Source organism: Carassius auratus, chromosome 8 (genome assembly GCF_003368295.1).
Source record: "Carassius auratus strain Wakin chromosome 8, ASM336829v1, whole genome shotgun sequence".
NCBI lineage: Eukaryota > Metazoa > Chordata > Actinopteri > Cypriniformes > Cyprinidae > Carassius > Carassius auratus.
In genome coordinates this window covers 3857248-3873386 of record NC_039250.1, presented here as the reverse complement: position 1 = coordinate 3873386, position 16139 = coordinate 3857248, and the positions used below count along the sequence as shown (strand labels likewise).

Here is a 16139-nt window from a genome sequence, read left to right as displayed (position 1 = left end):
CATGGTTTTGGGAAACGCACCCCAGGTTAGTTCTTCCCGACTAGTGAAGAAGGAATGTTTTTATCATGTTCCCGTACTTGCTTTATTGTAATGACAGTTCTGACTTTTCCACATGGTTTAACGCCTCCTACTGACACAATGAATGTACTATACAAGGACACAAAGTGTGCCACGCTAGTCCTCAAAAGTGAAGCCTTCATTATCAAATACTCCTTTTGTTTTTTATTTTCTAGTTTGTGGTCCGGATCATGTCATCTGCACGTGAAAAACTGTTTTGAGACTCGTAGCAGCAGATTCACATGTTGTCACATGATGCACTTGTGTTTGTGCTAGAAAAACTATCCAAGGAAAAAAATATATATGTAGGAACAAATTCTACAAGTATACAAATCTCATTGCAATAATTCCCATACTGATTTGCAAAATTTGATGCAGGTGTGTGAATGTGTTTCGCACTATATTCACTGCAGCAATAGGAGCAAAACTTGAGAGCGTACAAGTTTCTTGATTTGTGATTCGTAGGATTTGTGCACCTGCAGTGGAAGATTCGAGAAAGTGTAACTATTGTGTTGTGTTTGTGGAAGAGGAAAAAAATCGACAAGTTTGCATCTTTTGTCTGTGACTTCAGATTTACTCATGTACACATGTGTGGCTATTCTCTACAACTACAAATCCCTCTGTCACAGACGCTCAGTTGTTTTGCACCAAAAATACCTTCATATTCATGACTGAAAATCAGCTTGGCGTACTCTCACCCTACATTTGGGAGGGAATGTGGGAAAGAAACAGACACCATTCGTCTTATTAGTCGATATGTCATCAGAATGCCACATTAGTTGCTTGCGATGTCTCAGAAAATTGCAACCATATATATATATATATATATATATTCACACACACACACACACACACACACACATATACATACATATATATATATATATACACACACACACACACGCACGCACGCACACACACACACACACACACACACACACACACACACACACACACACACACACACACATATATATATATATATATATATATGACTGCAACTATGTGGAATGTATTAGGTGCTGCTGCCACCTAATGGTTCCTGTAATGCAGTGCAATAATTCTTCTGTGCAATCTGTACTTGTTTCCACCCACAACATTAGTAGGGTCGTGAACTAAATATAAGTTAAGCAGAGGGTGGTACACTAATAAATTATCAGATTAAGTTAAGGATTAAAAAATTAAATGGAAAATTAAAGTCAAAGAAAAAGTAAAAAAAAAAAAAAAAAAAAAAAAAAACCCACGGACAGTTAGGGGAAGTGATTTTTTGGGGATTTTAAGTAACCCTGCTCTCGACATCATCTGATGTGTTTCACAGAGCAGCGGAGGGGAAATTATTAAATTCTGTAATCGTCAAAGTTTGTTGACAGATTGGTGTTCAATATTTGATGATGGTGATGAAGATGATGGCAGCAGCAGCAGTCAGTGAAAGTCCACACAGAAGCACTGAAGATAAAACATCCACCCGAAGACTGAATGACGGTAAAAAAATCATTTCATCCTCTGTATCTCTCTTATTCAAACATCAGACTGCTTAAAGTGTACATTCAGCTTTGTATTGTTACAATGTCGGTGTTACAAGTAAATTATCAATGTGTATTATTTTGCGCGTTACCTGCACCCAGATAGCCTATCCATATTTATTTGTCAGGAAAAGTCCAGGAGCAATCAAAAGTTGTGAAAACTACAGATCCTACTTCCGCATTTTTTTATCCCCGCTCACGGATAGTCTGCTCGAGCCCTGTGCATTATGGGTATTGAGGTTTTTGTAACTTTTTTCCCCCGCCACAAAACCCTTTTAACGAGTCCTTTAAAGGGTAATTCGCCGCAAAAAAAAAAGACTATCGTGTAGAACCAAATATATATATATTTTTTTTTTTTTTGCGGTGAATTACCCTTTTAAGGACTCGTTGCTTTGGCATCATGATAGTTACATATTTGTCCCCCATGTACTTTTTTTGTGTAATGATTACATGGTACTCCATGGTAGTTTAAAGAATACCATGGTGCGTTTTGTATTCGAACAAAAAGTTCTAAAAAGTACCATGGCAAGTATTAGCCTATCATACAATCCTTATGAAAGTACCTATTTTTTTGACTTTGAGCTTTATAGTGCGGAGCTGCCATCAGAGAATGGGATCATTGTAAAACAGAAACCAGATAATCACATGTCAAACTCCAGAAACCAGACTTGTTTTTGTTCCTTATTTTCTGGGATATTCATATCCTCAATCATATTTTTGATAATACAATGTTTCTTGATTTAATTCTCATAGTATTATTTCCAAGTCTATGGCATTGATAAATTAACTTGGTTGCCCGGAAATAGTTTCTGCATGCATCAGTGTGAATATCCAGTGCAGATGAATTCATCTGTTTAGGTGTGTCTTGAACTGATGATAGTGACTACCTACATTCAGAGAAAGGAGAAATGTTGGCATTTGTCAGTGTTTAGATCTGAATATCTTTCCTGTGTGTCTTGCAGTGAAGGTAGTGAAGTTCATCAGTCTGGTGATTCTGGTGATCCAGAATGTATCGCTCATCCTCAGCATCAGCTACGTGTGGACGCTGTCTGATTTCTTGGCCACGTCTGCTGTTGTGATGGCAGAGATTCTTAAAGTTCTTACTTGTCTGTTTATCATCTCGATGCAGAGGACTGGTGAAGCAAGCTTTTATGACATTGCTTGGGTTGGCAGAACTGTTTCACTGTAAATATTTGTGTATTTTGACAGTTGTCTTAAGATGTTCCATTTAATCGATTTTATAGATATATATGTTTTGAAAGAAACAACTCTCTTGTCCATTATATCAAAATTAGTGGCAAATATGTATGTACTGTCTTTTTTTGTCAAAAACAAATAAACACTGCAATTATGATAATAGTTTCATTCATTTTTGTCATATAAAATCGCTTTATCACATCATAGGCTACAATTAAAATCAACTGTTAATGAATCTGAAAAATGTCAAATATATCAAAAGCTATTCAATTTAAGTTAAATTCTAATCTGAGTTCTAGGTTGAAATGCAGATTGATTGTTTTTCTCTCTGTTACTAATTATTACTATTATTCTGACGTTTGATTATTCTAGTTTACTCTTTATATTTACTCTTTCATTCAGAGGTTATGACTAATACTATTTAATAGGTCGCCCATGCTTATACCATTCTTTAAATAGTAGATCTGTATAATTCCCTGCAGTTACCCATGTACAACTTAGTTAAAGCTCAAAACAATAATCAGCGATTATGACCAGGACTAGTCCCCCATAGTTAATGTAACTGAGTACAACTTAATTAAAGTCAAGTAGTTAGTCAGAAATCTAGAATCTCACCTGATGTGCCACATGCTCCATCTAACCTGAGATATAGTATGTACTTAACCCTGGATGCAGATTTGCCGAAACATAAGCCTTCACATAATCTACTTGAGAAAATAATTTCAGAGTAAGTCAGAGTAAATCAAATGTAACAGTTTATTATCAGTAATGTAAATATGTGTTATGCTAATTACACAGCCAATTCAAATTTATCAGCTCAATACAAAACATCACTTTCTCAAAGATGAATCTAAGAGTAAGATGCATATCTGACTTTTAGAAAAATACATGGTATGGAGTGTGTGAATATACCCAGACCAGAACAAAGAAATCTTCAAATCAGTCGTAAAAACATAAAATACCTTTTTGGTAGTTATGGTCTTGTAACCCAAAAGTTCACACTCTTAGTTTTGGGGATGAAAACAAATGATTATCAAAGATCTTTATTGGGACATCTTCCACATCAGAAGAACCGGTTTGGTTTATTCTTGCCTGTTCTGTTGATGCGAGAGTGAAACCACCTTACCAGTCACACCTGAAGGATTTATATTGACCACACATTAAACAGCTTGAAACAATAGATTTGTGAAGTTTGCATGACTGACGGGGATGAAGAGGAACCATTGCATATGTGAGAGGTGTTTTTCCCACATTTTCTCTCAGTGAGATGTCTGCATGTTACTGCACTGTGTGTTTATTGTATGTCTCAGAAGATCAAAGTGTCTGATGTTCTGTAATTCTTACACTGTATACCATGGGATCATCTTTTATTAAAATGAACAGGCATTATAAGATTATATCATAGTTTACTTTAGAATTAGCAATTGATCATTTCAGACTCAGTTGAAAATCATGCAATGAAAAGACTACAGAAATGATTGTTTGTTTCTGCTATTTAGAAGTTCCTGTAGCACAAAACATACCTGAGAGACAGTTTGATGGATTTTTGTAATATTTAATTATTATTGAGCAACACTATAGCAATATTTTAGTCACCTGTTTAGTCCATACATTGATTTCAATTAAGTGTTAAAGTCAGCACATATTGAATTACTAATATAGCCTATGATAATTCTAATATACAAATGTTTTTTTGCGAATAGTGCAGTAATAAAATAATATTAGAAATATTATATTATCAGAAATATGTTTTTTCCTTCACAAAAAAACCTAAAATCCTTAATCCATAATTCCCTTAAAAAATGGCTATATAAGAGAAATAGCATGGTATTGCCATATGATATTAACAGTGTACCATGGTAGTAACATGGTTATTTATTTAAAAAGTACCAAGAATACTGAGGCCGTGCTAGCCTACTTGGCATGTAGGATTACCATTCATGTATCATGATTTTACACGGTACTTCCAATTTAAAATGCAATGCTAATTACCATATTAGTTTTGGATTTATTATTATCATTAATATTTAAAAAATAATAAAAAATTGGCAACTGTTACTTTTTTGTAATGCTATTAGTTTGACCCGAGCCTGTAGGCGGCGCTAAAACGTCTCCATAACTCAGAACGCGCGAAAGTGAAGAAGATCGCCTAACAAGGAAGTGCTTGTGTGTTTGGGGACGTCAACACTTTTGCTCAACAGCTCTACTCATTTCCACCTCATTCACCGCATCTGTGAGCTGTTTCATGGGGCAGAGGCGGGGACATTATCATTAAGCTCTGTGACCATTATAGATCGAGTGGATCGTGTGAGTTTGTGGACAGATTGGGGTTCATGTTTGATGATGATAATGGCAGCAGCAGGGAAAGAGAGTCCTAGCAGAAGCACTGAAGAGAAAACATCCACCCGAAGACAGAATGAAGGTGAGAAACAGCATTTTATTTGTTGTGTAAACGTCTGACAGCTTAAGGTCTCGATGGTTTCAACGAATGCAACGAACAAGTCAACTCAACCGTTAGAAAATCAACAATGATAACCATGGTTACCACCCAAATTCCCTGTAATAAACACGTAATTTGGTATAACTGTGTTTACTGGATGTATATCATGTTAATTTTTCAAGGACAATATAAATAACATGAAGTATGAATATGGTACTGAGGTATTGCCGTATGATACCATCACTTACAAAAATTACCATGGTATTTTTTAAGTATCTTAGAATATATACCACGGTTCATGAGTATGGCGAGCTTTCAAGTATTCAGCAAAGTAAAATACAAATATTCTCATTTAAAGTCTTGGATTAATTTATTATGTTTGTCCAGTAGCAACAATAACATCTGCAGTAATTCTGGTATTTAGTATTTTGTAAACTATTATACAAAAATAAAAATAAATAATTTCATAGTACTATAGATTGTATGCATATACTATAGCATTTATTTTTTTAAAAGTTGAACATGACAGTCATTCAATACTTTAGTGAAAATCAAAGTACTGTGGAATTGGATTACTACGGGACATCTTTTTGTAAGGTTAGTTTTGATGTAGTGCCCAAATAATGAAAATAAGTAGCTCGATACAATGCATTAATGAAATTGCAAAGGAAAACAATATCTATTTTTTTGGTTTTACTTCAAAAATATAGTAATTCCAAATTGTTCACTGCATTATATAGTTTTCTGAACAAATATAAACAACACATTTTTATTATTATTTTTAAATTATTAACCTAGTTTATTTTTCCTTAAGGTTAGTTCTGTGTTAATTTCTAAATGGTTTTTACATCTCAAGATGTTGAAGTTAACCATTTATTGTGAACAAAAATGAATGGACAAAAACAATATTATATTTATAAATCAACAAACTAGACTAATACATGCTGTAAAAATATAAACTGTTAGATCATACCTAATGACTTTATTCACCAGTTTCACTGTCTTTGCACTGTTGTGTATGTGTAAAAAATATTTAGGACTTCCGTTGTAATGGATGTCATGCACCAAAAGGGTTAATGGGCAGTGGTTTTCTCATGTAAAGCGCTTTGACTTTCCTCAGTCAATCCTGCCCATTGTCATCTTGCAGACAGGAGCTCTTTTTCTTTGTCGGATGGGTTTTGACGGTGTGGCACTTTTCTCAGTCCATCTGCATTTATCACATTCTTTACAGAAGAAAACACATCGGCGCACTATAAACCAGCAAAACAAGTTTATAAGTTTCACAATTCCTGTTCATCATGTCTATAGTGTCCACAGACCGTCTCTAGAAACCTGAAATCAAATTACTTTTTGGTAGTACGTAATCTCTCTAATAATAAATCATTATTTGTTATGTGTTTTGTGGTGAGATTTGTCAAATGTTTGGCATTTTTTTAATAAAATCTTTGATAAGTCAGTTTGGTAGTACCTAGTTTGCCAGTGGACTGCGTTAGCTAAAAAATGAACTAAAGAAAGTATTTGGTGAATGAATGAAGTGTCTGTAAGCAGGGTGTTTCCACAGGATTGAGCAAACATTCGCCCGCCGTCGATGTGTGTCCTAACTGAAAATACAAACATAACATTGAATAGCTTTATTCAGTAAAGTGAAATGCTGCCATTATACTGATGTCAGTGTTCAGATCTGTTAATTTAGCCTCCAGTTATTCCGGTTTCACACTGTCAGTAGAAAACTGCTAGTTTTGACTAAAAGTGATTCTGTCTCTTGCAGTCAATAGGAAGTTGAAGTACATCAGTTTGGCGATTCTGGTGATCCAGAATGCGTCGCTCATCCTCAGCATCCGTTACGTGCGGACGTTGCCGGGAGATCATTTCTTCACCACATCAGCCGTGGTGATGGCAGAAGTTCTTAAAGTCTTCACCTGTCTGATCATCATCCTGATACAGGGGAGAGGTGCGATCACTGGAAACACATGGTGGCATGTTACGTGCAGCCTGTGACTTAATGTCTATTTTGGTCTCATCTTGAATTATACACTAATTATGATTTAAAATGCATTTTTAAAGAAATTCCACCTTAATATTTGAATGACATTCATGTAATAATTATGTTTGTGTGGCTAATTTATAGTTTTTTTTTAATGCAGGAAATTAAGATTTATATTCAATTCCAATTCCAAGTAAATATATTTATAATGTTAAAAAAGATTTCTGTGTCAAATTAACACAGTGAATGCTTGAATTTTCTATACATCAAAAAATCCTGGGGAAAAAATGTGTCTCAGTTACAAAAATATTAAGCAGCACAATTGTTCTCAATATTGATAATAATAAGAAATCTTTCTTCAGTGTTAATCATTTTATTTGAATGATTTCTGAAGGATCATGTGACACTGAAAACTGGAGGAATGATGCTGAAAATTCAGCTTTTCATCACAGAAATGTATTACATTTTGAAATAAATTCTGATGGAAATAGTTTTAGCTAGAACATTTAAATTTTTTTTCACAAGTTTACTGTGTTCACTTGTGTTTTCGATCAAATAAATACAACCTTGGGGAGCATAAGATACAAAAACATAAAAAAAAGAAGAGTACTACTAATAATTAATGTATATATTAGTGCTGTCAAATGATTGATCGCATCCAAAATAAAAGTTTTTGTTTACATGATATATATGTATGTGTGTATACTGTGTATATTTCTTATATATATATATATATATATATATATATATATAAGAAAATTATATTTTTATACATTCAATATTTTTATACATAATATAAAATATAAGAATATAAATGTATATACATTTAAATATTTTCAAATATTACATAATGTGTGTTTTCTTCTTTTTTGTAAATCCAGGTAATGTGAAGTCCTTTGTATCGTTGTTGTATGACTCTATAGTCGTACAGTATTTGGACACGCTGAAGTTAGCAGTTCCGTCACTCATCTACACTTTACAGAACAACCTGCAGTATGTGGCCATTTCTAATTTACCAGCAGCCACTTTCCAGGTGAGACTGCTCAAAAATGTGTTTATGCTCTTCCTTCACCCGTCTCTTCTGAGAGATTCACTCCTTTTCACCTCATACGTCCCCAACTGTAGAGTTTTGTGACACTTTAAGTCTGCTTATAATGTATAAAGTCTATCATTTCTCTGATTAAACTGCCATTGCAGCCAAGTAGTTGTAAAATGTTTTATGAAAGAATTTAAATGCATGAGAATTCATGTTTTTTTCTTTTCTATTTGATCAAAACCAGTCTCATGTCACTGGGGTATATTTGTTGCAATAGCCAAAAATACATTGTATGGGTCAAAATTATAGTTTTTTCTTTTATGCCCCAAATCATTAGGATATTAAGTAAATATCATGTTCCATGAAGATGTTTTGTAAATTTTCTACCATAAATATATCAAAACATAATTTTTTATTAGTAAAAAAATTATTTTCTCAATAATTTCTTCTTTTTTTTTTGCACCTTCAGATTCCAGATTTTTAAATGGTTGTATCTCGGCCAAATATCATCCTATCCTAACAAAGCTTATCTATTAAGCTTTTGGATGATGTATAAATCTAAAAAAAAAAAAAAAAAAAAGAAATTACCCTTGCTACTGGTTTTGTGGTCCATGGTTGGACTCTTTAATAATATTTGTTTTATTTTAACTTTATTTCAATAACTGAAAACAATACCAACACTGTTTCTATGCTACTTTTTACTAAATAAACACAGGGCGAAGTTGTATTTGTTATGTAACAGTGCACAGTAATGAACGTTCATATGTATCTGCATATTGTTGATTTAGAGTTTCAAATCAATTATTGGAAACAGTTTGAATAAAATTCATAAAAAAGAATCACATTTTCCATCTTAGACTTATTTTAATTTTTTTTTGCAGGTCACATATCAGCTGAAGATCTTGACCACAGCGTTGTTTTCAGTGCTCATGCTACGCAAGAGTCTGTCTAAAATCCAGTGGATCTCTCTAGTGCTGCTGTTCGCCGGGGTGGCGATCGTTCAGGTGGAGCAGGAGGGCGGAAAACAGAAGGAGGCTCTGACCAGCACCAACCAGAGCTACTTCAAGGGCCTGGTGTCTGTGATAATCTCTTGCCTGTCATCTGGGTTTGCCGGCGTTTACTTCGAGAAGATCTTGAAGGGCAGCTCGGCCTCGGTGTGGATGAGAAACATCCAGCTCGGGATCTTCGGGACCGTTTTGGGTCTCCTCGGTATGTGGTGGAACGACGGTGCCGCCATCGCCGAGAAAGGCTTCCTGTTCGGCTACACACCCATGGTGTGGGGCGTCATCTTCAACCAGGCCTTCGGCGGTCTCCTTGTAGCTGTTGTCGTAAAATACGCCGACAACATTCTCAAAGGCTTCGCCACCTCTTTTTCTATCATTGTGTCCACGATCACTTCTGTCTACCTCTTCGGCTTCCACGTGGACCTGATCTTCACGCTGGGTGCAGGATTGGTCATAGGAGCTGTCTATATGTACAGTCTCCCCAAACCAAACGCCAGCCCTTCCAGCACCAGCACGTCTTCATCTAGTCACAGCAAAGGAGGAGACTCGGAGCTGGCAGCTTTCCTCCCAAAGTCAGTGCTGGTGAAATGAAATCTGTGTCCCCTTCCATTAATGGCTCTTTACCTCTCTCGGTGGAAGTCCTAACTCTCTCCTCTTTCTCGTTTCTCTGCTGCTGTGGGTTTGGGTGCTTCTGTGAACACAGACTAGGTCGTTCATGAACATGGTTGTCGGCACTTAATTCATTTGGAAAGCACAAACCAGAGAGACGTAGATGTAGTTTTGAGGGGGTTTTCAGTTGTTCTTTTTTTAATACCAAAAACAAGCAGTGGCATTTTTCACCTTCGTAGGCAGATCTCTCTAAAACTTCTTCACCTCTCTTCCCTGTTTGCCTTAAACAGCTTTTTCCTGTCAGACAGCTCAATCTTGGGGAAGAAGACGAGAACATAACTGCCAGGCTACTGCTGAGCAGAGCAACAGTGGGCTGGATTGACTTGAAAACTAATGGGTGAATCACACAAAATCTAGGCTACAACTTCTACTTCAAAATGCAGAAAAAAAAGAAAGCTTATTAAGTACCAATTCAAATGTTTGCATTGTGAAATTTAAGCACATTTAACTCTCAAATTTGTATTAATGATATGCAATGTAATGCAAATAAATACAAATAAACTTGCATTGTTAAAACAAACTGCATAAATTAATTTGAGTACAACATCTACTACCTTGATGCATACTTTTGAATTTTAATTTTTTTTTTATTAAAAACAACAAAAATTAAATTCAGTATAAATCTACTATAATGACATATAAATACTCAAATAAAATCTCAATAAAAGAAAATCTTGTGTTTTTTAGTGGTAATAAGAATTTAGGAATACAATGTGCTTATTCATGTTGAAAATAGTGCAACAACTCACAATGCAAAAATCTTAATGGTCGACAAAACAGGCTTAATCTTCGTATTTAAAGAAAACTATACATATATTACTGAAATTTTGATGTACAAATTGTGGTGTAAAATTAATCCCAGACATTATTTGGAGAGGTTTTGTGAGATTCACTCATAGCTGCTTCTACATGCTACAAGTTCTTTGCCAAAATAATTGTTAATTGTGTAAATAGAGACAAAGAAATATAATGGTTGGGAAAAGCTGTGTGAATGTCTGCCGTGTTCCCAGTTAAAACACGGCAATACCTGTAAAGTGTGTACAGTGGCAAAGAGCTTGATTCATGCGTGTGTGTAGCAGTACTGGGGCTCTTTGTTGCTTGCGTGTTGAGTTTGGTCTCATTCAGAGTGATTTTGGGCTGATATAGTGATATATAAATGAGATATAAAGGGATGTTTTAAATCAGCTTGCAGGGACTTATAAGTTACATTCATCTCAAACATTTCTCTCTGCCAGTCCTCCTTACCCATAATGCAATGTGTTAAGAGATGCAATCCTCACAAGTCTGAAAATGGCTACTAATTGGCATTGAACTTCTTTAAAATATTAAAATCGACTACAGAACTAGTGAAATATTTGATAGGAAATCACTTAACACATTGTTTTCATGTGGATTCTCGCTTTGCCACCCTCGTCTTTGGCATTTTCAGCTCTCAGCTCTTTTCTGTGCTGGAATTGACTAACCTGGTCATTTTCTAACCAAATGGCACCTCAGTGAAGGTTGCTTTCATTGTGTGCGCATATGCGTGTGTCTCTGTCTAAGGGGGACTAGTTTTGCTTAACCACCAAATGGTTAATGCTGTGCCTTTCTCAATCAACTTGTGACTGAATGGTAACTATAAAATGTTAATATAGTTCTTACACTGTACATAATATCAAAATACTATATCTTCTTTTTATGATGCAAAAAAAATGAATCAAGATTTGTGGATTTATCTTATGTTGTGTATTGTACAAACCTTTTTGTGCACATATTTGATACAAATATGCCCACACACCTCAAGAGCAAGTCCTAATACAGAATGAATGTTTTATTTTCTGCTTTTGTATGACCCATACAACAAGAGGTGATGGGTCATACGTTAGGGTTCAGGGGAAGTGTATGGTTGTGGTTTGGTAAAGAGGTTTTATTGCTCATAATGGGGTTTATATGCATGTTAGGAATTATGTAATATCAGAAGGACTGGGTTAAGTGCTGCTTGATTGCTAAATGATTAATTTAGTCAGTAGATTTTAATTCTTCATTGTTTTGGATAATGAAATGTGGCCCACAGTGATTCAGTTTACTTTATTTGGTTGTTTACATTCACTAATTGACTTTTCTTTTCAAGTCAACATGAAAGGAAAACGACTCTATTTACTTTCTCATTACATGATGCTGGTCACTTTATGTGTCTAAAGGTAACAGTTTACCCATTCTCAAAAGTGTATTAAAATATTAAAATAATAATAAATATAAAAGTTTTCCCATTTACACTTGGCCAAAAGTTTGGAATAGTTAGGATATATATTTAAAAGGCTGCATTTATTTAAGTAAAATGCTGTAAATAGTACAGTAATACTATAAAATATTAATACAGTTTAAAATAGCTTTCTTATATTTTAATATATTTGAAAATGTAATTTATACCTGTGATGCAGAGCTAATTTAAGTGTCAAGAAACATTTCTTCTTATCAATGTTGAAAACAGTTGTGCTCCTTAATTTTTGTATAAAAACTGTGATACAAAAATGTTGGCATGTATTATTAAAAAAAAAAAAATATGAAAAAAAATTTTTTATTGCCAAGATGCATTACATTCGTCAGAAGTGACAGGTAATAATTTAAAAAAATGCAATAAAATCTATTTCAAATAAATACTGTTTAATGATCTTTATCAAATAATCTTGATTAAAAAAAAATAAACAAAAAATAAAACCAGTACTACTGTTTCCACAAAAATATTATGCTGCAACATTTTTAATAAAAACCATTGATAATAAGAACTATAATAATTGAGCACCAATAATGACTGGAAATTCAGCAGTGCCAACACAACAATACATTTAATTGTAAATCATATTCAAATAGAAAGCAGTATTTTAAATTGCAGTTGTATTTCGCAGGATTGCTGTTTTTACTGTAGTTTTGATTAAATAAATGCACCCTTGGTGAGTATAAGAGTCTTAAAACAGTTAAAAATTCATAATTATTCCAAATGTTCAACCGCCAGTGTATGTAATGCTCACTTTACGCAATTAAATTGGTACCTAGGGTATATATGTTATAATTTAATAGGTTAAAAAGCTAAAAAGAGTTGTAAATAACATTTCATGTTGACTTTAATTCACAAATTGTAATGTTATTAGTTCCCTGAAGGTTTAAAGCTGAAAGTCTAGATCTTATACTCCATCATTGAGTTGTTTTCAGAGACTTTTTCCAGAAACTAATGAGCCGAGAGGGGCCTCAGGCAGCTAAAGTGATTGTGTTTGTGTGGTTATATATATGTTAACTAGAGTTATGAGTGTGTCTATGTCTGTGTGTGTTTGGGTATAAGAGCATTTACCACAAGCCATTTTCTGACACTACACTTGTTTGATGCTGACCATCATCTAAATCTTTCATATTTGTTTATGAGAGATTATTATGATGGGGGCATCTCATAACCCTTAAAGATATATCATCATGAATATTAGGGTTACAGAAGATGAATATTTACAATGAAACGAGTTCAATGTGAACTGAAAACTCTGTCTTTGTTTTCTTTTCACTCATTGGTGAATAGATCTGATTCTAAATACTTGAGCTGAGGGTGATCGCATGTACAAATATACAAAACATTGCACATGTCCAGTTGAGATTTCTGTTGAATTTTTGTGTTCTGTGACAACACCTCCTTATTGCAGAAAGACTGCACAGATTTCATCATCACATGCAGCTGATAAATCAAGGATGGCCTCTGTTAAGCCCTGTCTCTGGCACTATGATCTATATTGTAAATAGTCTGTGAAGTGTTGAAGTACAGCCCTTGGTGGCTTATTTCTTATAGTGGCCTCTTTCTCGAGGCTGACAATAAACATCAATTAGAGAACAGAGTTTCTGTTTCTTATATGAGCCTCAGAAGTGAATCTTTCTTGTGTGTGCACGTGTGTATAACACCAGTGTAGATAAAAAAAAAAAACGTCACATTTTACACCAAAATCAAAGGAATAAATCAATTAATTAAAAAGCAATGCAAGTTTTATATAAAGAATATGAAGGCAATTTTTTAGGACAATTAAGGTAATAATTAAATAACTATTCCTATGTTTGCATTGCAGTCAGAGTGTTATATATCTGGATTTTTCACTAGGTACATTTTTTGTAATTCCTAGTGATTCTTATTTCCGTAATAGAATAATAAAGCTGTTTTTTCATGGCACATGCTGACATCAAAAATGCAACCAGACCAAGTCATCAGGGTGATTATGTTGCATGAGGATACTAACCACTAACTGAACTCTTGTACCTTTTAAATAAATAAATTGCATGGCTGAAAGTATGAGGAAACAAGAACACATGCTTGTTGCACTTTTCTTTGCGCGTACATTGTAATTCCTAAAAGCCTCCACCTTTCTGTGGCCTTCAACTAAAGATGGATTAGATATCATCGTTGAGGACCATGCATAAAGGACATTGTCATGCTGAAAAGAACACCTTAAATAAATGCTCATTTAAAGGAACACAAAAATGAAAATTTGCTGAAAATATCCTCACCATCACTAGATGTACAGCAAAGTACATTAGTTTATTTCTTCATCAGAACATATTTGGATTTATGTTAAATTTAGCATTGCATCACTTGCTCACCAGTAAATCCTTAGCAGTGCATGGGTGCCGTCAGAATGAGAGTACAAACAGCTGATAAAAACTTCACAATAATCCACACCTCTCCGGTCCATCAATTAACATCTTGTGAAAAGCTGCATGTTTGTACAATTTGTGGATTATTGTGATGTTTTTATCATTCTGATGGCACCCATTACTTACACTGCTAAATATGTTAATTACAAAGTTGCACATACTTTAATTAATGTACTGTGCAATGAGAATAAAAAATGCAAGCAACACAGATATAAATTTCCCAATGAGCAATGGGTATGTTTTACAACATATTTACCTCTGTGTATAATATTAAAGAATGCATTGACTTATGTGTGTAAAAACAAGCGTAGTGACAGGCAGATACACATAATGTGAACTAGTCCACCTATGTAGAGAAATATATGAAAAAACTAAATTACATATTCTTGCTTTGTTTTTCTTTTAACCAAACAATTAATATGTCATTTCTTTTTCTCTTCTGTCACTTTTAGTCCCAAGGCTCCAGGAAAGAAGAAAGGAAATTGAAGAAACGTGATAAATGAGGAAAGATGATGAGAACACATTGTGCCTCCAGGTCCTACACTCCTGCCCTATTTCCAAAGGAAAAGATGAGGGTTATATTTCAAGTGCCTTATTATGCTCACAATATTAAACTCTGTTATGAATGATACTTCTAAACTAAACTGTGCTGACTTACTTTATGGAACCTCATATTTATGCTGATACCTCACTTTTGTTATACATTTGATTGTGTAATTGACTGACGGTATAATACTAATGTAAGCAGATTTTTTTTTTTTATGCTGGAACTGAAAAAAAAAAGAGTGAAAATCCTCATCATACTTGGAATTCAAAAGGTGCTGCCTTATGAAAAACTTGTATAGTAGCCTATAGTATTTTTTTTTGTTTTGTTTTGTTTTTTAAGTAAGTTTTTCTATATTGTGTGTTCATTAATAATTTAACAGTGCCTTCTACTTTTTGTAGTGCCTTATGCATTTCAACTGTTTTGGGTGTGACAGTATCACACCCTTTTGAAGATCAAGCAAACTTTATTTTCTTCAAAGTGCGTTTTCAGATTTAAACTCGATTTTTTTTATGTTATATTTGTCAATAAAAAAGACCACCTCTTTAGATTACAAAAACTGCATTTCTGACTGGATAGTCAATGTGCTCTTTTTGGATGATTTTGGTTTTAATATATCTGTATTTTAATTGCTGAGCAGCAGTGAAATGTGAAAAACAGTGGGCTTTTGAACAAATAATTGCCTTATCATGACACTATTCAAGTGAGCAGATCTAACACTAAACTAAATGTTTAATCATTTCAGGTCCTGAATAATTTATATGTATGTATTGAATAAACATTGTTTTGAACATGATGTGCCTTGTTGATGTTATTACACAAATATATAATCAAAATAATGATCTATAATCGATTTGTGAATTGCTAGATATTCATATTATTCTCAATAGAAAAATGAATGGAAAATCAAAGGATGTAATTGTGTGTAATTATTTAAGTGAAGGATTATATAACTTCAATTGGTAATATATATTTTATTTCATTCGGTTTTATTGAAAGGAGACTTTTACGCAAGCGTTTCCT

General features: G+C 33.9%; 2 protein-coding genes across 2 annotated transcripts; both read left to right on the top strand.

The window, feature by feature from the left end:
- Positions 1-1323: 1323 nt before the first annotated feature.
- LOC113106714 (UDP-galactose translocator-like) lies at positions 1324-2934 on the top strand. The gene is made up of 2 exons (XM_026268754.1): positions 1324-1539; positions 2543-2934. The coding sequence occupies exons 1-2, from the start codon at positions 1446-1448 to the stop codon at positions 2767-2769; spliced, it is 321 nt and encodes a 106-aa protein (XP_026124539.1). The 5' UTR covers positions 1324-1445; the 3' UTR covers positions 2770-2934.
- A 1966-nt stretch (positions 2935-4900) lies between these two features.
- LOC113107003 (UDP-galactose translocator-like) lies at positions 4901-15912 on the top strand. Its single transcript, XM_026269122.1, has 5 exons — positions 4901-5199; positions 6986-7168; positions 8083-8234; positions 9119-9813; positions 15025-15912. The coding sequence occupies exons 1-5, from the start codon at positions 5118-5120 to the stop codon at positions 15056-15058; spliced, it is 1146 nt and encodes a 381-aa protein (XP_026124907.1). The 5' UTR covers positions 4901-5117; the 3' UTR covers positions 15059-15912.
- The last annotated feature ends 227 nt before the right edge of the window (positions 15913-16139 follow it).

Excerpts from the sequence above, each read along its gene's own strand:
- LOC113106714 (XM_026268754.1), top strand. The coding sequence starts at position 1,446 with ATGATGGTGATGAAGATGATGGCAGCAGCAGCAGTCAGTGAAAGTCCA. Across the intron at positions 1,540-2,542 it reads CACCCGAAGACTGAATGACG|TGAAGGTAGTGAAGTTCATC; the intron begins GTAAAAAAATCA and ends TGTGTCTTGCAG.
- LOC113107003 (XM_026269122.1), top strand. The coding sequence starts at position 5,118 with ATGATGATAATGGCAGCAGCAGGGAAAGAGAGTCCTAGCAGAAGCACT. Across the intron at positions 5,200-6,985 it reads CACCCGAAGACAGAATGAAG|TCAATAGGAAGTTGAAGTAC; the intron begins GTGAGAAACAGC and ends TGTCTCTTGCAG. Across the intron at positions 8,235-9,118 it reads TACCAGCAGCCACTTTCCAG|GTCACATATCAGCTGAAGAT; the intron begins GTGAGACTGCTC and ends TTTTTTTTGCAG.